At 42.1% G+C, this 25,257-nt stretch overlaps 1 protein-coding gene across 1 annotated transcript in view; it reads right to left on the bottom strand.

The window, feature by feature from the left end:
- The window catches only part of LOC137372565 (adhesion G-protein coupled receptor D2), a 329,848-nt gene extending 305,900 nt beyond the window's left edge, over positions 1-23,948 (bottom strand). The window contains exons 1-6 of the mRNA XM_068036491.1: positions 23,796-23,948; positions 23,173-23,218; positions 23,045-23,072; positions 22,724-22,945; positions 21,259-21,270; positions 1,971-2,612 (exon numbers count right to left, since the gene is read on the bottom strand). Of these exons, the coding sequence (XP_067892592.1) occupies positions 1,971-2,612; positions 21,259-21,270; positions 22,724-22,945; positions 23,045-23,072; positions 23,173-23,218; positions 23,796-23,845 (1,000 nt within the window). The 5' untranslated portion in view covers positions 23,846-23,948. The remainder of the gene's footprint in view (positions 1-1,970; positions 2,613-21,258; positions 21,271-22,723; positions 22,946-23,044; positions 23,073-23,172; positions 23,219-23,795) is intronic.
- Between the last annotated feature and the right edge of the window lie 1,309 nt (positions 23,949-25,257).

Raw genomic sequence — 25,257 nt, 5'->3', positions numbered from 1 at the left:
CTATTTCTCCTTTTCGCTAGGACCTTAGTTTAGATGCAGCCTGTGCCGGTAGTACAGCCCCTTCCTGTTAAATTCCAGAAAGCTTGTTGTGGAAGGATAATGCTGGAGCCTATCTTTACTCGGTTTCACATTTATTGTACTGAGTAAAAGGATTACAAACATGTAGCTCCTCATTCAAACCCTCCACCTGTCTCAGTAAGTGTCTGCTTATAAATGCTCTAGTAAGACCCCAATTAACACCCTCCACCTGCATATAATTAAACAATTGACATACCATTAACAGATTAATCACTTCCTGTCCTAGTACAGATGTCCATGAATGAAGCTCATGGCAGATCGGACACGCTAGGCAGCTTACCTGATTTCACAACCCATGCTCCTGGCCAGCAAGGTACTGTGCTGCCAAAAGACCTTTGTAAAGCCAGCAGTTATGCAATACAAGGCCATAACATATCCAGAGGCTCAGAAGGTAAAATCTAACTGTTTTATTATTGTGCATATCTAAACCTCAGGAAGGTTGGCTGTGTAAGAACACATTTCCTCATTTTTTTTTAGTCTTTGTAATATTCAGAAAGTCTAAACAGTGGTGAAGACACTTAGAGACAAATATAAACAATATAGTACACAACTCAAACTAAAATGCTGAATCAAACTGAACTAATATGATTTGACAATCTAATAGTGACAAGAGGCGAGTTCTATTTTAGATGTTGTACTGCAGCACTTCAGTAATTAACTTAATAAAAAAAAAATTTCCACACCTGAAAGATGCAAAATGCTAAATTTCTCACTTGTGTACATTTGATTGTAGTCACCATCCAAATAGATATTTTTTTAAAGCTGAGTGTACAGATGGGCGAACATTAAAATAAAATTGGCTGAAGTAAAATAATTTTGCTCAGTTATTATAAATTAAGTGAACTGTACAAAATGGGTAATGTATACCCCAAGAGGAACCCATACTCTTTTGAACATCAATGTTGGTTTTTGGTCAAGACCTGCAAATCTCCAACCAAGATGCATATAAACATTTTTTGGATTTGTATAAACGACATAAACAATCAACAGTACTGACTTTGTGTCTGCCATATTATCTCCCCAAGCACTGATGTCTTCTAATGAAAAGCACCCTTACTTTCCTATACACAATCTTCTTTCCCAATAAAAATGCCAATAGTTAAAAGCATCTGTTTTCATTGTATCTGCACATCAGTGCAGTAGTTTTCTTCCTGACTATGCTTCTTCCTACCACTGGGAAGCAGCACTCTCCATTATTCCAGCTCTACCAAAATTTCCGAGAAATTTGACAGTCAAGTATCACAAGAATTTAATGACGTAAGTATGGAAAAGCATTATATTGATTGAAAAGCATTTTTTGGCTCAAACACTTTCTGTTAGCACTGCTTCATACACTAGAAACTTCATTTTGTCCTTAAAGGCAGAAACTGAATTTTTTGGAGTGTTTTTTCCCCAAATTTACAGCATTCATGTTTTTTAAATTTTCATTTTGGGCGTTGTAAAAATCATATTATGAGCTCTAATCACATTCACATCCTGCTATTTTTCAAATTAATATCTAAGATTTCAATGAACACAGATACATTTCACATGTGTCAAGTCTTCAGTTTCATAGCTTGCTCTTCCCCGATACTTCAGCAACTGTGGAGAAATGTTTTCTAGTTCCATAGCCATTGTTTAAACTCCTTCATTAAATATGTGAAAGCTAATGAAATAATAGTGGTCAGAGGTATCAGCTCAGAGCAGTTAATTTGCCCACACAAGTTGACCCGTACTCCAACTTCCTGTAATGAAATGTCTTGCAACCACTCAAGCACCTGAAAATCCCAAAGCTAAATTCCATCACTTTGAATGCATACCATACGAGTATACCAAACCGCCTCCCTCACATAGCCCATCCTTTAAAAAAAGCAGTCCCACAAAATATAAAGACTTATTTTTTGTCAAATTACCTTTACACTGGGAAAATCCTTTGTGTACCTGCACCGTTGATTCAATTTCAAAGGCAGAAAGGTTCCACTGAAAAATTAATCCCAGCGGAACAACCAAACAATCTTCTACTGAAGCTTGAATCTCGCTGGCATCCAAAACACGATCCCAAATGTGGAGTTGTGTAATACTCCCAATGAAAGATTCATCCTTCTTAAATGATCCACCAAACGTGTCTTGCTCTTGGCCAATGATGAAAACTCCACCTTCTCCGATGTTATCTGAGATGTAAAGATGGTCTCCGGATGAAATGACAGATCCATCTGCTGCGATAGCCCAGCTACCACTATGGTGGGTCCAGCTCACACACAGATGATGCCACCTGCCATTATTCTCCACAGCCTGCGAATAAGGACTGTGAACACCATGGACCAGCAGCGCTAGCTGGATTTGCTGATCACGGACAATGTTAGCACGGAGCTGGAATTCATTGATAAATGATGGGATTGAATAGGAAAAGACAGTGGAAACTCCCACAAAAGTTGAATCAAATTGCACTTGAGCACAAACGGTCACCGAATGCAGTTGAGGAAACTCCTTCAGAAGTTTGGCATACTTGGTGTCAGTTCTGCCAGAAAATGTCAGAATGTGAGAACCAAAAGTACCTAAACAGATGGAGATAAATAATGACTGGGCTGTGATATTATGCTCATTGCCAAAGGCACTTAATCAAAACATTTTTCCATTTTTGTAGGTTTACCTTGAATAAAAGTGAATTATAATAGCAGTAATCATTTTCAGAGGCTGTGTCAGATTACATTCATTAATACTTGATGTGTGTAAGCTAAAGTACTGCTTATCACAAACTAAACTGACATAAAATTCTCACTTATCCAAGGATAAGTACTTACCCCATAATAAAGTTCTCTTTAAAATACTTACTTTGCAGCAATGATACCCCTAGGCACACAGTGATCTGACTGGGAAATTATAATGTCATGAGAATGAGGGAAAATTGGTTTTAAATGGCTAATGGCAAGAATTATGATCGAAAGATCCTAACAGAATTGGTCTAGGATCAATATTTCACAGTAAACAGAACTAAAATACTTTTGTGCAAAGATTTTTTTCAGTCCTACGTATAATTTGAGTTTATCAAAGGGGAACAAACATATAACAGGGATTTTTAAAATCACAATACTTATATTGAGAAGGGATCATAAATAACCAAACATTATCAAGCTTTGAAAATGACATTATGCTGCAAGTTATATGCACTATGAAGCTGCTTCTATATTTTTGTTTAGTTTTTTTTTTGAGGACTCATTTAAATTGTGGAGATGGATTCATTGGAAGGCTGAAGATGTCATAGAAGCTGGACTTTGCTTTCTTGTTGGCAGTTCATTGAAAGGGCACTGAGATAGTGTTTAAAAACAACCTTGCTGTAAGTCATGTGCTTTACGCTTAATAAACAAATAGAAACCTTGGTGACCTGGGGAAGATGTTACAGAGAAGCCACATGTCAAGATTTATGCAAGTCAAGAGGTTGACTTTTCTGTTTGGGGGTTTTGGATACTGTTTTCAAGTCAGTTGGGGTGTGAACTGTTTTGAAGACAGTTGGTTTGCCTGCCAAGGGAAAAAGAAACAACCAGCTCACCTCTTTCTCAACCTCTTTGAAGAAATCCTGCAAAGATCCAATGTGGGACAGCTAAACTGCCTGGTGCTGCAACTCTCCTGAGAAGCTGAAAAAAACTGTGATTCAAGTGTGTTGGCTGAAACCCCTGATGCCACATGTCTCCTGGATAGCTTGCCAGATGATTTCTCAACATCTCCAGAACGAATTCCTTCTGAAAAGATCCCAGTGCCCATCTCCATATACCCGGACACCAGGCAAAAGGGACATCTGACATCCTTCCATACCTACTCTTTTTTCCTTCAAGAATTAGCAAGTATTTGGCCAAGGTAGTCTTTTTTGTCTTTTTTTTTTGGTAACAGATCTCTGCAGAGAGAGAATTCTCTATTTTTCTAGTGTGTGTGAGAGTTTGTGTGTGGGGAATTTAAATTTCAATCTGTGTGTTAATGCTTTGCATCATTACTGGATAAGTCTTGTTTGATAATAAACTGAAAATTTTGTTTATTAAAGAAACCTGGTTGGTGTATTTTATCCTGGGATAAAGAATTGAGTATATTATTGACCAAATCGGTAACTGGGTAAACATTTTTAAAGTATACGTTCTGACATGGGGAGAAGTGGGACTAGAAAAGACAGTGCACTCCTCCCACCTCATTCATACCATATAACTGGGGGTTCTGTGTGGGATAACCCAAAGCTGACAACATGCAATTGTAAGTAGGGTAATAACAATTGAAAAGAGGAAAAGGAAAAACCAGGTTTCTTGTGCATTAGAGCAAAGTTTGCATAACCAGAATGACTTTGTCAGTTGCTACAATGTTTCTGGGGAGGGAGGATGTATCTCTGAGCGATTTGAGAAACTTAACCAATGTTAGGCTAAAGAAATTGGCAGAAAAGTTGGTGTTAAGAGTTAAAACCAGGAGCTAAAAACGCAGACATAATTGAAGCAATAGCACACCATTTGACATGGAAAGACAGTAAAGCCAATCCAGATGCTAACTCAGTCGAATTAGCTAAAATTCAGTTGCCTATGAGGCAGCTTGAACTTCACAAAGGAAAAGAAGGAATGAAAAAAATTGAGCTTGCACAGGAAAGAGAATTGACAATGAAAAGGCTTGAACTTGACAGAAAGGAAAGGGAAAACAGAGAGCATTTCAAAGGCAAAGAGAAGTAAGGGAATTCAAAGTTTAAAAGCTAGAAATAAGTCAAAAGAGTGCCCTTGGCTCCAAAAAAAATTTTGGTGAAGAAAGATCTGACTCCAGCCCAGTTCCCTAAGGTTCTCATGCCTGGACCCTACCTTTAGTGCCAGCATCCAACGATCAAAATTAATTTGCTTTACCCTCTCAAATTCTATATATGTCTTTAATAAACAAAATTATCAGTTTATTATAAAACAAGACATAACCAGTAATGAAGCAAAAGCATTGACAATTGAAATATAAAAGTTCCCTTATTACCTTAGCCACACACACACAGGTTAACCGAAAAAATAAAGAAATTTACTCTTTAGAGATCTACTAAAAAAAACAAAAGAAGAATATTTTGGTCAAATGCTTGCTAATTCTTGAAGGAAAAAAAGGGATGTTGAAAGATGTCAGATGTCCTTTGTTTTGGTTTGGCGTCCCAAATATGCATAGACAGACAGCTGTCACTGGGATCTTCCTAGAACAGTTCTTGTCGGGTGATGTTGAAGATCAGTTTGGGCAGGCTTTCCAGGAAAAATGCAGCAACAGGGGTTTCAGGCAGTTTCTTACACTTGCTTCTCAAAGAGATGGAAAAAATGGTAGGCTTTTCAAAGAGCAGGAACATGCTGAGTTGGGGTTTTCTCTCTTGGCAAGTTTTCTCCAACTGCCTTTTTAATACTGTTATCCATATCCCAACTGCCTGTCCAAAGCAAAACCAAAAATATCTCAGGAGTCAAGCCTCCTGACCCCTAAAAATCTTGACCTATCATTTCTTTGTAAACATCTTTCCCCAAGTTAAAAAAAAAAACCCTGCTGTATAATTATCTGAAAGCAGGTGCCTTCCAGTAACTTGTTTACAAACTTAGACCAAAAGACCTCCTGATGCCTCTTTTTGAAAGCACACCAAGTTCCAGCATCTATGGAATCTTTTTTCCAGTTTGAAAACACAAATCCTCATAATTTAACAAAAAAAGGAAGCACTCGTAACAACGTAACTGAAGTCCCTCATCCCTGGAGCCATTCTCATAAATCTTTTCTGCATCCTCTCTAAAGCCTTCACATCCTTCAGATAGTGTGGTGCCTCATGCAAGAGGACAAAGTAGAAACCTGTTGCCAGTCCTCTCCCAATGCTGCTCAACAGCTAGCAATTAGAATATGATTAGATTAGATTAGAGATACAGCACTGAAACAGGCCCTTCAGCCCACCGAGTCTGTGCCGAACATCAACCACCCATTTATACTAATCCTACACTAATCCCATATTCCTACCAAACATCCCCACCTGTCTCTATATTTCCCTACCACATACCTATACTAGTGACAATTTATAATGGCCAATTTACCTATCAACCTGCAAGTCTTTTGGCTTGTGGGAGGAAACCGGAGCACCCGGAGAAAACCCACGCAGACACAGGGAGAACTTGCAAACTCCACACAGGCAGTACCCGGAATCGAACCCGGGTCCCTGGAGCTGTGAGGCTGCGGTGCTAACCACTGCGCCACTGTGCCGCCCATTTGTGCAATACTAACCCAGCATGAGTAGCCTTCTGACTTTTCCTTTACCCCAATAAAAAGATGTGTGTCCTCTGCTCCAAGCCACCGCATAACAGAAGCAGAGGGGTCAATAACCAGGGGGCATAGATTTAAGGTAAGGGGTAGGAGGTTCAGAGGGGATTTGAGGAAAAATATTTTCACCCAGCGTGTAGTTGGAATCTGGAATGCACTGCCTGAAGAGGTGGTAGAGGCAGGAACCATCACAACAATTAAGAAGTATTTAGATGAGCACTTGAAATGCAATAGCATACAAGGCTATGGGCCAAATGCTAAAAAATGGGATTAGAATAAGTGGGTGCTTGACGGCCGACATAGACATGATGGGCCGAAGGGCGTGTTTCTGTGCTGTATGACTCTATGACTCTAAAACAGAAACCAGTAACTCAGAGCAATGAAAATTCACATCCCACAGTTCTGGAGTACACTGAATTGGAGTCCCATAGCATTGAAGCACCCAAAAGAAGCTCTTTTACTTATGGTTTATTCCACAAAAATCACAAGGATACAAACAGGTCAAGGGAGGTCCATTGAGACCAGGTAGATCAACCTTCCACAGCAACATGTGATTTATCAGTAACTGGATGTACCTGCCTCTTGAGTAACTCCAGAGTAACCATCATTACCCTACACCAAAGACCCTTCCAGTTTTTGATCATTCTTTATGAGAAGCCTATTCTCTTATTAGTCTTGAACTTGCCTGTTACAAGTTTCTACTAAATCACCTTGTCATGCAGTCATGACTTGACTGCGACTGGAACAAGCCCATTACACATGGTGTACCCTCACCAGAATGTCCTAAACCTGTACTCTACCAATTTGCCAATAAAGCTCAGCATCCAATTTGTTTTATTAGTTGCTGCTCTGCACATGGTAAGCATCAATTCGACTAATACAGCCTCTCCTTTATTTGGTTCAGCAAGTTGACTGTGTTCTCAGCATAGCATTGGCAGGTAGCTGGCTTAATAGGGAGATGCAGAAATCTTGATATCTGCTGAAATGTAAAGATATATGCTCACTGAAGGTAAGTGGCTGCATCTGGGCTCAAATATTTTTATAACAACAACTTGCATTTATATAGCGCTTTTAATTTTGTAAATCTTCCCAAGGTGCATCATGGGAGCATATGAAACAAAATTTGGCACCAAGCCATATAAGGAGATATTTGGGCAGTTGCCAAAGAGGTAGATCTTAAAGGGGGGGAGGGGGGGGGTGGGGAAAGAGAGGGAGATATAGTGAGGCGGCGAGCTGTAGGGAGGGAATTCCAGAGCTTAGGGCATAGACAGCTGAAGCCATGGCGACAATGGCAGAGCGTTACTCTCACGTGAAGTGCAACAATCGAAAATACAAGAACCCAAACTGAAAAGTTATATAAGAAAATTGACTTTTCCTTTAAAAAGTGGACAATGTGCTGCAAAATGGCCACAGAAGGTCAAACTGTATATCCAGACTGTCTTACTGTCTGTTAAGGACAAAAGGATACCAAGCTAAGAGGTTTCAATTACACCCATCCTGAACCCATCAAGAGACATTTTTGAATTGAATGGGTGCTTCTGAAAAAAGGTGTGAAGTAGCCACATCCTGGGCCATTGTTGGTCACCACAGAGAGGGGGATATGTGTCTCCCAACACCATTTTGACCTTAAAAAGTAGCTCTTTGGAGAGAAAGGGAGAGATCAGAACAAACATCACAAAAGCCTGTCCAGCTGAGAACTGGGAGAAATCCAGCAAAAGCCAAAGAAGGTGCCCTGTTGTAAATTCTACACTTCAACTGTGAAACAGAGAACTGAAAGTAATCCCCCATCTCCAGATTGAAATCTCAACCAGCAGAGAAATGTACAAACAACCCAGGCCTGCAACTTTAAAAGAGAAATTGACCTCCAGGAAGATTCAACAGGTTTACCGTGAACCCCGAAAACCTACCTCACTTCGAACCACTTACCCCTTTTCCTCTCTATCTACGTGTGTGTGTGTGTGTGTGTGTGTGTGTGTGTGTACGCGTGGGCAAATGAATGTATGTGTGAGTACGGCTGCGACAATTTTGGGAATGAAAATTGCTTAATAAATAGTTAATCTTCTGTTTTAAACCTACAAGAGAATCTGTCACTTGCTGTTTATTTGACAAATAAAACAAAAAGGGGTTAAAACCCTAGTAACAAAAACACTTGCTGCGGTCAGTTGGGAGTTGAACAGTGGGAATCACCCTCACCCCTTACCACCTGGTCGTAACAAACTGGAGGCTCGTCCAGGATCTGAACCATCAGATAAGAGAGAGATTTGGAAACGGGAGGAAAATTGACCTCTAAAATTGTGGAAAATTAAATGAACATGTTTTCTTGTATCCCTCTGTTTTTCTCTACAGTGCTAGAAACAAAAGAGATGTCCACATTTAATGCTAAAGGGTTTGTAGAGCAGAAAGACATATCCCATAACAAGTTAAATAAATTAAGTATTGAAAATTTTAAAAGCTTAACCTACAGAGGTAGGGATCACTTTCAAACAAAAAGCAAAGAAACTTGAATGGTGAAGAGTCTAGGTAACCATTTTAAACTTACCCATGAACCAGAAGAAGAAAGCATGGAATCTGGGTCTGAAAAGATAACATGGCTAGAATGCAGTTGAAAAGAAAGGAGATGCAGTTTCAGAAGGAGAACAAGGAAAGAGGTGTGAAACAATTTGAGTTAGCAATGTTACAAACACAAGGTGAGCATGCTACCAGCCACTCAAAACTTATCTCCAATTTGGAGCAAAGCTTTGATGTACTGAGACACACACACAGTTAGTGCCAAATTTAATGAGGAGGTGGTTGAGTCATATTTTATCTCCTTTGAGAAAATAGCTACCAGGCTAAAATGGCCGAATGAATTTTGGACTCTCCTCTAACAAGGCAAGTTCATGGGTAGGGCTCGTAAATGTTTTTCTCAGTTATCAGAAGAGAGTTCCTCTAACTATGACCAAACTAAAACTGCAATTCTAAATGCATATTAGTTAGTACCTGAAGCCTATTGACAGAAATTCAGACACATGAGGAAAAGACCCACACAGACTTACATTAAATTTGAAAGAATTAAACATATTACCTTCAATTGCTGTATATGGTCCCTCAAAATAGAACCCTCCTATGAAAATTTGAGAGAAGTGATGTCGCTGGAAAAATTTATAATAGCATCCCAGTTAATATAAGAACCCACATTGAAGAACAAAGAGTTACAAGGGTAAAAGAAGCAACAGAAATGGCTGACGACTAACAGTTAACACACAGACTCTTAACTCAGAATAAATTTGGGTCTAGTAACTCTTACAGACTAGTGAGAGATGGCAGGAATGCAGATGAATCAGAAATGAGCTCAAGAGAAAAGGAGAGCAGGTAAAGAAAACCAGATCAGTCTCCAACTTTTAAAAGAAGGAACCCAGGTGATAAACCAGTAAGGGCACAAACAATGTGTTTCCTGTATGGAAAATATGGGCATGTCCAGATAGATTTTTGATTGTCCAAAAAAAAAAACAGGGGCGCTGCAGTCAAGCCAGTGACCATAGAAATGAAAGTTGTATGCATGTGTTCCGACATAACCGAAGATCAGAACCTACCAAAATTTTTTACAAAAAGAAAAAATGACTCCTTTTGTATTCTAGACATCAGGCAAAGAAATAACCATCCTCAGGGATACCAATTGTTTTCAAGCCCTACTGTCAGCCAGTTTACAGAAATGCCACCTGAAAGCAGAACAAATACCACGGTATTGGTAAAAGGTCTTACTGACAAATGCTTGAAGGTTCCCTTAATTACAGTTTACCTACAGAGTAAGTTAGTTAGTCATTACGGTAGGGATGGTTGGGATCATTCCGAGTTGACTAATCCAGGGGGTCGACCTATTGCTGGGCAATGACTTGGCTGGAAGCACAGTATTGTATCCAGAGCAGTCCACGGAGACTAGAGAATGTGAGGGGAACAAACAAAACTCTGCACAGCTGCAGAGAGCTGAGGAAGTCCCAAAAGTCCCACAGCGGGTGTTGGGGCCAGAAAAGATTAAAGGGGCTAAAGGAACGACAATAGAATTTGAAAAGACCAAGATAGAGCCAAAGGAATTTAAAGGAGTTGAGATAAAAGCAGCAGTGTTTGAAGGAAAAACACCAGAGATATAGTTAGCCAAAACCTTCTTTAAAGATTTAAATAGGGACAAGGAAAGTTCCCAAACAGGCAAGCCGGGGGTGGGGGGGGGGGGGGGGAGGAGAGGTGGTGGAGATGCCTCACCTAGCTGAAGTGTCACAGGGGAGTGCAGTGGTAGCTGGACAGCCACTTGCGAGAAGTAGTGTCCCAGAGGACATGGGGCAGAGTGGGGGGAAACTGTCCCTGAAATAAAAGGAAAAAGGTGGTAAAATACCCGAAGGTAAATAACACTTGTGAAAGCCACCCAGAAAAGTAAAAGTGAGGTCAGTGTGAATGTTCCCACTGAAGAATCCAAAGGTCAGGTTCTAAATTCAAAGCTAACTGAACACAGCAAAACAGATTCAGAACGCACTAAGGACAAAGTGCAGGAGGAGAACCCAGATGCCTCATAGGGCTAAAAAAACAAAACAATTTATCACCCATTATCACCCTAGAGATAATTATCGATGTGCCAGAACCTGAACTATTAAACCCATGTGTTGTGGAAGCAGCTGTTATGGGGTTAAGACCTGTAATGATAGTGAAATTTAAAAACAGTCAGGAACAACGCAATTATGGAAATTTGCAAATTGCAAGCCTCAGAACAGAAAAAGTGTCAAACGGATAAAGAAAAACACCAAACTTTCTGAACAAAAGTTTTCCTGAAAAGGAAATTCCATTATAATTGTGCCTCATCCAAAGAAAGGATGATGTAAAACTCAGACTTGAACAAGAAATGGCTGTTAGAGATAATGATTGAGGTGCACGTGTCATGTGTGCAGTGGTGTGACTCCTATATCATCCTACTTTCTTTCTTTCTAAACCAAAAAAAAACAAAAATGAAACCCAAGGAATTTCATTTTTCCCATTTGGGGGGGGGGGGGGAAGTGTTATGCTCACATGAAGTACAGCGACTGAAAATACAAGAATGTGTGTGTGGGTGCAGTTGAGAACATTTTGGAAATGAATATTGCTCAATAAATGATTAATCCTTTGTTTTAAACCTACAAGAAAACCTGTCGCTGTCTGTTCATTTGACAAATAAAACACAAAGGGGTTAAAACCCTAGTAACATAAATACTTGTTACAGTCAGTTGGGAGTTGAACAGTGGGAACCATCTACACCCCTTACCACCTGGCTGTAAGAGGAGCAATTAATATCGGGGTGCACAAAGTTCAATGTGTTAAGTGTCCACCAGTCATTAAGCGTTTTGGCATTGTTCTCTTCCAATGTGTACCACCTTGCACTTAGTTGTACTGAATTTAATGTGTCATACTTCTGGCAAATAATTTACACAGGTTAGAAACAGGGCTGGAGGGATGGTGGACTGTTTGAGCTTGGAGGTAGTGCACTCAGTACATCTCCCCTCCATGTCTTCACTCCTCTAATTAATACCCACTACTTCTTTTATTGCTAAAACTGTTACATCTTAGCCAAGATAACTTGTATCAACTTACCTATGAAAGATGGAGGGTGCAACAGAATCTAATAATCTTGGACAATAAATTATCAAGCACAAATTGTTGGAAAAGGTACCATCTGTTTAAAGCTGTTTAAAAAAAAGATGTAAAAGCAGCCATTACAAAGAACACATTACAGCTGTGGTACAGAAAAGGGTTGATTTTATCACAACTGTTTGGAGATTGTTCTACTTCAATTAGCCCTTTACCTAAAAGGCAACAATTCCCTACTTGCATTTCCCATTAACACAGCATGTCAAAAATTTGACTTTAATGACGATTATGGGATCACTTCATAACTTAATGCTTTTTGGGAGAGAGTTTACAAATTAATGCCAAGCAATGAGATGAAAGAGAATTCAAAGATGGCACAACATTATTTTTAAATTGACTCATCAATAATTAAATTTTGATTGAAACAAGTTTTCTTGCTTCATTCAAGCAGCAAATGTGATGAGAATTTTATGTGTATATCAGACTGCATATAACAAATTGTGGGCACCTTATTGGTGCTACCCAAGAATGCCAACAGTAGATGCTCATCACATAAGCAATTAAACAACAGAGAAGTGGCTCGAGAAGATTAGTGGGATTAGTCTCCTTAGAGCAAAGAAGGTTAAGGGGAGATTTAATAGAGGTGTTCAAAATTATGAGGCGTTTTGATAGAATAAATAAGGAGAAACTGTTCCACTGGCATGGGTGATAGGAACCAGAGGACACACCTTGAAGATAATTGGCAAAAGAACCGGGGGTGGGGGGCAAATGAGGAGTGTTTTTAAGCAGCGCTGTTATGATCTGGAATGCACTGCCTGAAAGGATAGCAGAAACAATATACATACTTGAAAAGGCAAAGTCTGCAGGACTATGGAGAAAGAGTAGAGGAATGGAACTAATTGGATTGCTCTTTGAAAGAGTCATCACAGGCATGATGGGCCAAATAACCTCCTTCCCTGCTGTCTGATTCTATAAACATGTGAAACAAGACTGAACGTTACAAATACAGTGCGAGTATTCATCTCAGTAAATGCTGATCACAAACACAAAATCCAAATAGTTTAACTCTGATATGCAGGGGATCAAATAATTGTCTCTGTGTCAAAATCTGTTTGATAACGTTCCTGTCAAGAATCTTGGGACATAGTTTTACATAGTCTTTAGAGCACAGAAACAGGCCATTTGGTCCAACAGCTCCATGCTAGTGTTTATGCTGAGCACAAGCCTCCTCCCGCCCTTCTTCATCAAACTCCATTAATAGCTTATTTCTTTTGTAATATTGTTCTAACAAACATGGCTCAACAAAATAGCAGATATGTTTTTTACTCTCGTATCCCCATAACTCAATCATTAAGATAATAGCCTAAAATCAATATACTGTTAACTGAATTTTCAGTATTGGCAACGTGAAGGGGATCAGAGGCTCGAATCGAATAGCTCTGGAAGAATTTATAAAAGCTTATGAAGTTAACAATGAGACAGAAACTCCAAGCATTGCATTGTTTTACACAAAAATGTAGGAAAGTAAGACAAAGCAATTCACTGGACTAGCAACCCAGAGACCCAGGGTATTGCTCCGGGACATGGGTTCGAATCCCACCATAACAGAAGGTGGAATTTGAATTCCCATTAATAAATTTGGAATTAAAAGCTAGCCCATTGTCATTGTTGTAAAAACGGATCTGGTTCACTAATGTCCTTAGGGAAGGAAATCTACTGTTCTTACCGGTTCTGGCCTACATGTGACTCCAGACCCACAGCAATGTGGTTGACTCTTAAATGCCCTCCGAAATGGCCTAGCAAGCCATTCAGTTGTATCAAACTGCTACAAAGTCAGTCAGGAATGAAATTGAATGAATCATCTGGCATCGACCTGTTAACCCTGCAAAGTCCTCCTTATTACCATCTGGGGGCTTGTGCCAAAGTTGGGAGAACTGTCCCACAGACTAGTCAAGCAACAGCCTGACATAGTCATACTCACGGAATCATACCTAACAGCCAATGTCCCAAACTTCTCCATCATCATGCCTAGGTATGTACTGTACCACCACCCAGAGTTGACAGCACAATGGTATACAGTTGGGAGGGAGTGGCCCTGGGAGTCCTCAACATTGACTCCAGAGCCCATGAAGTCTCATAGCATCAGGTCAAACATGGGCAAGGAAACCTCCTGCTGATTACCACCTACCTACCGCCTGCACTACCCCCCGCTCCCCTCAGCTGATGAATCAATACTCCATGTTGAACACCACTTGGAGGAAGTACTGAGGGTGGCAAGGGCGCAGAATGTACTCTGGGTGGGAAACTTCAATGTCCATCAGCAAGAGTGGCTCGGTAGCACACATACTGACTGCGCTGGCCGAGTTCTAAAGGACATAGCTGCTAGACTGGGTCTGCAGCAGGTGGTTAGGGAACCAACAAGGAAAAACATACTTGACCTCGTCCTCACCAATCTGCCTGCCACAGATGCATCTGTATATGACAATATTGGTAGGAGTGACCACTGCACAGTCCTTGTGGAGACAAAGTCCTGTCCTCACATTGAGGATACCTTCCATTGTGTTGTGTGGCAATACCACTGTGCTAAATGAGATAGATTTCGAACAGATCTAGCAATAGAAAACTAGGCATCCATGAGGCGCTGTGGGTCATCAGCAGCAGCAGAATTGTACTCAACCACAATCTGTAACCTCATGGCCTGGCATATTCCCACTACCATTACCATAAAGTCAGGGGATCAACCCTGGTTCAATGAAGAGTGCAGGAGGGCATGCCAGGAGCAGCACCAGGCATACCTCAAAACGAGGTGTCAACGTGGTAAAGATACAACCCAGGACTACTTGCATGCCAAACAGTGTAAGCAGCATGCGATAGACAGAGCTAAGTGACCCCACAACCAACGGATCAGATCTAAGCTCTGTGGTCCTGCCACATCTAGTCGTGGACAATTAAACAACTAACTGGAGGAGGTGGCTCCACAAATATACCCATCCTCAATGATGGGAGAGCCCAGCACATTAGTGTGGAAGATAAGGCTGAAGCATTTGCAACAACTTTCAGCCAGAAGTGCCGAACGGATGATCCATCTCGTCCTTCTCCTGAAGTCCCCAGCATCACAGATACCAGTCTTCAGCTAATTCGATTCACTCCACATGATATCAAGAACCGACTAAAGGCATTGAATACTGCAAAGGCTATGGGCCCTGACAACATTCCAGCAATAGTACTGAAGACCTGTGTTCCAGAACTTGCCGCACCCCTAGCCAAGCTGTTCCATTACAACTACAACATTGGCATCTACACGACAATGTGGAAAATTGCCCAGGTATGTCCTGTACACAAAAAGCAGGACATGTCCAACCCAGCCAATTACCGCCCCATCAGCCTACTCTCAATCATCTGTAAAGTGATGGAAGCTGTCGTCGACAGTGCTATCAAGCGACACTTGCTTAGCAATAACCTGCTCAGTGATGCTCAATTTGGGTTCCACCAGGGCCACTCAGCTCCTGACCTCATTACAGCCTTGGTTCAAACATGGACAAAAGAGCTGAATTCAAGAGGTGAGATGAAAGTGACTGCCCTTGACATCAAGGCAGCATTTGACCAAGTATGGCATCAAGGAGCTGTCGCAAAACTGGAGTCAATGGGAATCAGGGGGAAAACTCTCCGCTGGTTGGAATCATACCTGGCGCAAAGGAAGACAATTGTTTTGTTGGAGGTCAATCGTCTCAGCTCCAAGACATCACTGCAGGCGTTCCTCAGGGTAGTGTCCTTGGCCCAACCATCTTTAACTGCTTCATCAATGACCTTCCTTCAGTCATATGGTCAGAAGTGGGAATGCTCGCTGATGATAGAAACATAGAAAAATAGAAGCAGGAGTAGGCCATTCGGCCCATCGAGCCTGCTCCACCATTCGATACGATCATGGCTAATCATCCAAACTCAGTAACCTCTTCCCACTTTCTCCCCATATCCCTTGATCCCATTAGCCCTAAGAACTATATCTAACTCTTTCTTGAATATATTTAATGATTTGGCCTCAACTGCTTTCCGTGGTCGAGAATGCCACAGGTTCACCACTCTCTGGGTGAAGAAATCTCTCCTCATCTCAGTCTTAAATCGCTAACCTCTTATCCTTAGACTGTGACTCCTGGTCCTATACTCCCCCGCCATCAGGAACATCCTTCTTGCATCTAGTCTGTCCAGTCCTGTTAGAATTTTGTAGGTTTCTATGAGATCCCTTCTCTTTCTTCTAAACTCGAGTGAATACAAGCCTAATCGACCCAATCTCCCTTCATACGTCAGTCCTGCCATCCAGGAATCAATCTGGTGAACCTTTGCTGCACTTCCTCCATAGCAAGAACATACTTCCTCAGATAAGGAGACCAAAACTGCACACAATACTCCAGATGTGGTCTCACCAAGGCCTTGTATAATTGTAGCGAGACATCCTTGCTCCTGTACTCGAATCCTCTCGCTATGAAGGCCAACATACCATTTGCCTTCTTAACTTCCTGTTACACCTGCATGCTTACTTTCAGTGACTGGTGCACAAGGACACCAGGTGTTGCTGCACCTCCCCCTTTCCCAATCTATTGCCATTCAGATAATAATCTATCTTTCTGTTTTTGCCACTAAAGTGGTTAACCTCGCATTTATCCACATTATACTGCATCTGCCATGTATTTGCCCACTCACTCAACCTATCCAAATCACATTGGAGCTTCTCTACATCCTCCTCACAGCTCACACTCTCACCCAGCTTTGTGTCGTCTGCAAACTTGGATATATTACATTTAATTCCCTCATCTATATCATTAATATATAGTGTGAATAGCTGGGGTGCAATCACTGATCCCTGCAGTACCCCACTAGTCACTGCCTGCCACTTGGAAAAAGACCCATTTGTTCCTACTCTTTGGTTCCTGTCTGCCAACCAGTTTTCTATCCATGACAGTACCTTACCCCAATCCCATGTGCTTCAATTTTGCACTCTAATCTCTTATGTGATTGCACAATGTTCAGCACCATTCGCGACACCCCAGATACTGAAGCAGTCCGTTTAGAAATGCAGCAAGACCTGGAAAATATCAGGCTTGGGCTGATAAGTGGCAAGTAACATTCACACTACACAAATGCCAGGCAATGAGCATCTCCAACAAGAGAGAATCTAACCATCTCACCTTGACATTCAATGGCATTACCATCGCTGAATCCCCCATAATCAACATCCTGGGGGTTACCATTGACCAGAAACTGAACTGGGGAGCCATATAACACTGTGGCTACAAAAGCTTGTCAGAGGTTAGGAATCCTGTGGCGAGTAACTCACCTCCTGACTCCCCAAAGCCTGCCACCATCTACAAGGCACAAGTCAGGGGTGTGATGGAATACTCTCCACTTGCCTGGATAGGTGCAGCTCCAACAACACTCAAGAAGCTCGACACCATCCAGAATCCAGGACAAAGCAGCCCGCTTGATTGACACCCCATCCACAAACATTCACTCCCTCCACCACTGATGCACAGTGGCAGCAGTGTGTACCATCTACAAGATGCACTACAGCAATGCACCAAGGCTCCTTCAACAGCACCTTCCAAACCCGCGACCTCTACCACCTAGAAGCACAAGGACAGCTGATGCATGGGAACACCATCACCTGCTAGTTCCCCTCCAAGCCACACACCATCCTGACTTGGAACTATATCGCTGTTCCTTCGCTGTCACTGGGTCAAAATCCTGGAACTCCCTTCCTAACAGCACTGTGGGTGTACCTACCCCACATGGACTGCAGCGATTTAAGGCAGCAATTCACCACCACCTTCTCAAGGGCAATTAGGGATGGGCAATAAATGCTGGCCTGGCCAGCGACACCCACATCCCCACAAACGAATATATAAAAAAAAAATTCAGCTCCAACTATTTTCACTGGCCACAGTAAGAGAAAATCCTGCAAAATAACTCACTGCTCCCAAAATATAACCAAACAGAATCCCAGATTATTCACCCATCCCTATCGCTTAACTATTCAACCCTGATTTTGTGTGCCCATAGACAACATACACAGTGGCATAGAAACATAGAAAATAGGAGAAAATAGAGCCATTCGGACCTTCGAGCCTGCTCCGCCATTCATTATGATCATGGCTGATCATCCAACTCAGTGGCCTGTTCCCACTTTCGCCCCATATCCTTTGATCCCTTTAGACCCAAGAGCTATATCTAACTCCTTCTTGAAAACGTACAACGTTTTGGTCTCGTCTGTGAAAAGAGAAGCAGAGCTAATGTTTCGGGTCATGATCCTTCTTGGAACCCGGAGTTCCGAAGAAGGGTCACTGACCCGAAACGTTAACTCTGCTTCTCTTTTCACAGATGCTGCCAGACCTGCTGAGTGGTTCCAGCATTTCTTGTTTTCATTTCAGATTTCCAGCATCCACAGTATTTTGCTTTTATTTTAATGTTTTGGTCTCAACTGCTTTCTGTGATAGCGAATTCCACAGGCTCACCACTCTCTGGGTGAAGAAATTTCTCCTCATCTCAGTCCTGAAAGATTTACCCCGTATCCTTAGACTATGACCCCTGGTTCTGGACTCCCTCACCATTGGGAACATCCTTCCTGCATCTACCCTGTCAAGTCCTGTTAGAATTTAATAGGTTTCTATGAGATCCCCCCTCACTCTTCTGAACTCCAGCGAATATAATCCTAACCGACTCAATCTCTCCTCATACGTCAGTCCTGTCATCCCAGGAATCAGTCTGGTAAACCTTTGCTGCACTCCCTCCATAGCAAGAAAATCCTTCCTCAGATAAGGAGACCAAAACTGCACACAATATTCCAGGTGTGGCCTCACCAAGGCCCTGTATAATTGCAGCAAGACATCCCTGCTCCTGTACTCGAATCCTCTCGCTATGAAGGCCAACATACCATTTGCCTTTTTTACCGACTCTTGCACCTGCATGCTTACCTTCAGTGACTGGTGTACGAGAACACCCAGGTCTCACTGCATATTCCCCTCTCTCAGTTGAGAGCCGTTCAGATAATAATCTGTCTTCCTGTTTTTGCTACCAAAGTGGATAACCTCACATTTATCCACATTATACTGCATCTGCCATGCATTAGCCCACTCACTCAACTTTTCCAAATCACCCTGAAGCCTCTCTGCATCCTCCTCACAACTCACCCTCCCACCCAGTTTTCTGTCATCTGCAAATTTGGAGAGATTACATTTAGGTCCCTCATCTAAATCATTAATGTATATTGTGAATATTGTAATGGACTCTAGAATTTTCCCCACTACTGACGTCGGGCTGACTGGTTTATAATTCCCTGCTTTCTCTCTACCTCTCTTTTTAAATAGTGGGGTTACATTAGCTACCCTCCAATCTGTAGGAACTGTTCCAGAGTCTATAGAATCTTGGAAGATATCCACCAATGCAGCCACTATTTCTAGGGCCACCTCCTTAAGTACTCTGGGATGCATACCATCAGGCCCTGGGGATTTATCAGCCTTCAATCCCATCAATTTGTCCAACACCATTTCTCTACTAATACGGATTTCTTTCAGTTCCTCTCTCTCACTAAGCCCTGTGTTCCCCAACATTTCTGGTATGATATTTGTGTCCTCCTTTGTGAAGACAGAACCAAAGTATGCATTTAGTTGGTCAGCCATTTCTTTATTCCCCATAATAAATCCCCCTGTTTCTGACTGTAAGGGACCTACGTTTGTCTTCACCAATCCTCTTCTCTTCACATACCTATAGAGACTTTTACAGTCAGTTTTTATGTTCCCTGCAAGCTTACTCTCATACTCTATTTTCCCCTTCTTAATCAATCCCTTGGTCCTCCTTTGCTGAATTCTAAACTGTTCCCAATCCTCAGCTCTGTTGTTTATCCTGGCAAATTTATATGCCTCTTCCTTGGATCTAATGCTATCTCTAATTTCCCTTGTAAGCCATGGTTTGGCTACCTTTCCCGTTTTACTTTTGCGCCAGACAGGGATAAACAATTGTTGCCGTTCATCCATGCGCTCTTTAAATGTTTGCCATTGCCTATCCACCGTCATCCCTTTAAGTAACGTTTCCCAATCTGTCATGGCCAACTCGCGCCTCATACCATTGTAGTTTCCTTTACTAAGATTCAGGACCCTTGTCTCATTATCAACTACGTTACTCTCCATCTTGATGAAGAATTCTATCATATTATGGTCACTCGTCCCCAAGGGTCTCGCACCACTAGATTGTCAATTATTCCTCTCTCATTACACAATACATAGTCTAGAATGGCCTATTCTCTAGCTTGTTCCTCAACGTATTGGTCCAGAAAACCATCCCGTATACACTCCAAGGATTCCTCCTCTACGGTATTGTGACTAATTTGATTTACCCAATCTATATGCAGATTAAAGTCATCCATAATTACAGATGTTCCTTTATCGCATGCGTCTCTAATTTCCTGTTTAATGCCATTCCCAACATCACCACTACAGTTTGGGGGTCTATATACAACCCCCACTAACGTTTTTTGCCCCTTAGTGTTTCTCAGCTCTACCCATACAGATTCCACATCGTCAGAGCTAATATCTTTCCTCACTATTGCATTAATTTCCTCTTTAACCAGCAATGCAACTCCATCGCCTTTTGCTTTTTGTCTGTCCTTCCTAAATACTGAATATCCCTGGATGTTCATTTCCCAATCCTGGTCACCTTGCAGTCATGTCTCCGTAATCCCGACTATATCATACCCACTTACATCTATTTGCGCAATTAATTCATCCACTTTAATGCGAATGCTCCACGCGTTAAGGCACAAAGCTTTAAGGCTTGTCTTTTTATCATGACTTGTCCCCTTCCCACTATTTTTCACTGTGGCCCTGTTTGATTCTGGCCCTTGATTTCTCTACCTATCACTTTTCTTATCCCCTTACTGCCTTTTGTTCTCGACTTTGATCCCCCCTCCTCTGACTCCTTGCAAAGGTTCCCATCCCCCTGCCATTTTAGTTTAAACCCTCCCCAACCACTCTGGCAAATACTCCCCCTAGGACATCAGTCCTGGTCCTGCCCAGGTGTAACCCGTCCAAATTTGTACTGGTCCCACCTCCCCCAGAACTGGTCCCAATGCCCCAGGAATCTAAAACCCTCCTCCTCACACCATCTCTTCAGCCACGTATTCATCCGATAGATCCTGCTATTTCTACTCTGACTAGCACGTGGCACTGGTAGTAATCCTGAGATCACTATCTTTGGAGATCCTACTTTTCAACTTACTTCCTAGCTCCCTAAATTCTGCTTTTAGGACCTCATCCTTTTTTTTTTTAAACAGAGTTCGTTTGTATCAATGTGCACCACGACCACTGGCTGTTCACCCTCCCCCTTCAGAATGTCCTCTAACCACTCGGAGATATCCTTGACCCTAGCACCAGGGAGGCAACATACCATCCTGGAGTCTCTTTTGCGGCCACAGAAACGCCTATCTATTCCCTTTACAATTGAATCCCCTATAACTATTGCATTCCCACACTTTTTACTCCTCCCCTGTGCAGCAGAGCCAACTGTGGTGCAACGAATTGGGCTGTTGCTGCTTTCCCCTGCGAGGCCATTCCCCCAACAATATCCAAAGCAGTATACCTGTTTTGCAGGGGAATAGCCACAGGAGATTCCTGAACTGCCTGACAAGTCCTCTTGCTCTGCCTGGTGGTCACCCATTCCCCTCCTGCCTGTGGGGTCTGAGCCTGCGGTGTGACCATCTCTCTATATGTGCTATCCACGATACTCTCCGCCTCGTGGATGCTCCACAGTGTCCCCAGCTGCCGCTCCAGCTCCAAACCCCGGGCTTCCAGGAGCTGCAGCTGGATACATTTCCTGCACACATGCTGGTCCCAGGCACTGGAAAAGATCCCCGGCAGTGCAGTACCCTTATCGTACTTGGTCCTCTCAGTATATTGTTATGAAAGTGCTTCTATTTATTAAATTTTTTTGAGGATTCGTGTGTTACGAACATAACAATTAGTAGGAGTAGGCCACTCGGCCCCTTGAGCCTGCTCCGCCATTCAATAAGATCATGGCTGATCTGATTGTAATCTCAACTCCACATTCCCGCCTACCCCGATGACCTTTCACCTCCTTGCTTATCAAGAATCTATCTACCTCTGCCTTAAAAATATTCAAAGACTCTGCTTTCACTGCCTTTTGAGGAAGAGAGTTCCAAAGACTCCCGACCCTCAGAGAAAAAAATTCTCCTCATTGCTGTCTTAAATGGGAGACCCCTTATTTTTAAACAGTGACCCCCTAGTTCTAGATTGTCCCACAAGGGGAAACATCCAATCCACATCCACCCTGTAAAGACCCCTCAGGATCTTTCAATCAAGTCCCTCAATACCATCCAATGATCGTTTCTGGAAGTATGTGCAAGCACATTAGCTCATGGGCTTGGCTGTGCCTCTCCCTCACAAGTGAATGTCCTCCAAAAAGTCATTCTCCAGGCAACATTTATCGTTATCCCTAGCTGCCCTAGAACGTTTTACTATGTTAAAGGCGCTATATAAATGCAAGTTGTTGTTGGCGTGTTTTTTAATATCAAGCACCTTGGAAGTTTTAAGTGCTTAATCCGTTTATATTCCCTGCAAGTACACATTGACGTAAAATCTACTGAATTTTGTGCCATTATATCAAAAGGGATGAAAATGTTAAATAGAACAATTATATTCGACGGTCACAAAGTCATAGGATCCAGCACTAATTTGGAATTAGTCTTAATGAAAAGGTTTGATAAAGTAAAACTGATGTGATGACAAAATCTCACCGGGGGCACCCTCTACTTTAGCACCAATCCACAGTGCCTTCGTCACACTCATCGATTGCATGAAGCTGTTCAGTTTCTGGTTATCTTCGACTGTTCCGATTGTGGCTAAAAATCCAAACCTTTGCCGACACCGTTTCTCTGCTGCTGCCCACTGGAGCTCCTCGGGTACATATTCATAATAATAATTCTGGGAAACGAAACATCTCCCGTCCTGTAATGTCAGCTGTGATTCTGGGAGGGGTGGTGACGTGGGGGAGATAGACATTTTTGTTATCAACTGGTAACTATAGTTAGTGTAAAATGTTTGATTCCGATGCTGAATCTACTGACCTGCTAGCATGCCACCGACACAGAAAAACTGTGGATAAAAACAAAAACAGGTACAAAATGACATCTGGAATTAGAAGAACAGCAGACCTGATACTTGGCAAGAGCTGTAAAAAATGGTTTTCACTTACAAGAAACCCCGAGTATGGAAGACTCGCTCCGAAGTGCATATTCCTGCTTGGGAGGTAAAAAGAACTAGATCGAAACTGTTGCCTTGTGATCAAGTGGTTTAAAACAGAATGGGGCAATTATGGCGTTTAAAAAGGTGAAGTGATCAATATCAGCTCGGAATCCCATTTGTATCTCAGACCTTGAATAGCAATTAATTTCCCATTCGTCCTCGCTGTCACACAAGACTGTACAGGACGCTGCGACAAATTCCGACTGAAATGAACCTTTTCTGTTTGTTACTGAATCTCTAGAGGCGCACACTAAGCAACAGAGGGGTTTAAACCCATTTCACAGCTTAAAAACACTTCCAAAGTACACAAAATGTGACAAATCCATTTGGTATTCACTGATTTAATTTCAACTCGGTTTATTGTAACATTGGATAAAATAACGAATTAAACTCCGAAATAATAGCATTTATTATAAACTCGACCTCCCCCAAAAAAGTCACTCACTCAGCCCTAAATCTACACATTACCAGAAGGTACAATGAAAGTGGAGCTTTGAGCCGCTCCAAAATTGGCAAGAATAAAAAGGGGGTAAATGCAAAGGTGATTTGGTACCGTGTTGCCCCATCTCCTACCAGTTTTTGAAGTAATACCGATGTGGAAGCCAGAAGGAATCCCGGGCCATCGGTCATTTCCCTCGCATGCACTTGTCTTGAAATGGAGCCGAGCCAGTGTTCCCGATGCCCCTCAGTCCGTGTTCCTGACCCTCGCCTGTCTGACTCTCCGCTAGCTTCTCTTTCACCAGTTCAAATGTCTCGTCTCCACACGCTGCTCTTCATTTTGAAGTCACTCTTGTGACAATTACGAAAACTCAAGTCCCAGAAGCAGAAGGCCATCTGCAAACTTCTTTCGGGGGGGGGGGGGGGCGTGTCCTAAACTAATGTTAACTCTACTTGGGGTGCCGGGCCACCCATCGGCGTAAAGTGCTTTTCTTAAAAAAAAGAAACACACATTTAATCGAGCAGAAAAGGGTGCATACGCCCAACTAATACAGCAGCCTATCCAGATAGTACCGCTGTTGATTGGCAACTAAATTAACCTATCAAGAGTGTTTATATTTAGCTACCAGGATTGGTTACAAGGGAGAGTGAAACAACGGTCTGTTACTTTCAAAGGACAAGTTTAAGGATGCAGCAGGGATTTACGAGCTGAACATAATACTTAACACGTCCAGTAACAAGCACAGGCTATGGTATCTACACATGCCGCACAACAAAATAACTTTTAATAGGATTGAAATCTGTAACAAGAACAGAAAATGCTCGGCAGGTCAGGCAGCATCTGTATAGAGAGAAACAGTTAACCTTTCAGCACAACTGGCAAAAGTTAGAGATTTAACAGTTTGCAAGCAAGTACGGAGGTTAAGAAAGGGAGGGGGAAAGAACAAATGGGAAAATGACAAAAGGAATGATGATGCAAGCAAACGGGAGTGGTGATGGGAAAAGTAAAGAAAGAAAAGATGGGTCTCGAAGAGCTGAAAATGGTAGATGTTGTCTAAAAAAATCAGAGCAATGGCTACGATCTGAAATTGTTGAGCTTAACGTTGTGTCCAGAAGGCTGTTAAAGTACCTACTCGAAGGATGAGGTGCTATTCCTTGAACTTCATTACAGCAGTGTAGGAAATCAAGGAAAGAGAGGTCAGAGTTGGATGAGAATTAAAATGGCAAGCAAACAGAAATGCCTGATTAGCTTGAGGAAAAAGGAAAACATATCAGAAACACTGGTGTGGAAGCTGGCATCGTCAGAATAAATGCTAACAGGAAGTGGGGTAGGTGGAATATAATCAAAGTAGCTTGACAGTCAGTGGGCTGATGGTAGATATTGGTTGACAGCCTATCCCCAGAAAAGAAGATAGAGAAGTCGAGGAAAGGAAGGGATGAGGCAGAAAAAGTTGTTAGTTTGGGGTGAAAACAGGAAGCAGTATTGATACAGTCATCGATGTACCAGAAAAAGAGGTGAGCGAAAGTAAGACTGTGTAGGATTGAAACAAAGAATGTCCCACTTATCCCTCAAATAAGCAGGGATAGCTTGGACCCA

This window comes from Heterodontus francisci, chromosome 8 (genome assembly GCF_036365525.1).
Source record: "Heterodontus francisci isolate sHetFra1 chromosome 8, sHetFra1.hap1, whole genome shotgun sequence".
Lineage (NCBI taxonomy): Eukaryota > Metazoa > Chordata > Chondrichthyes > Heterodontiformes > Heterodontidae > Heterodontus > Heterodontus francisci.
Note: the sequence above shows the minus strand (reverse complement) of the source record. Positions and strands in the feature narration are given on the sequence as shown.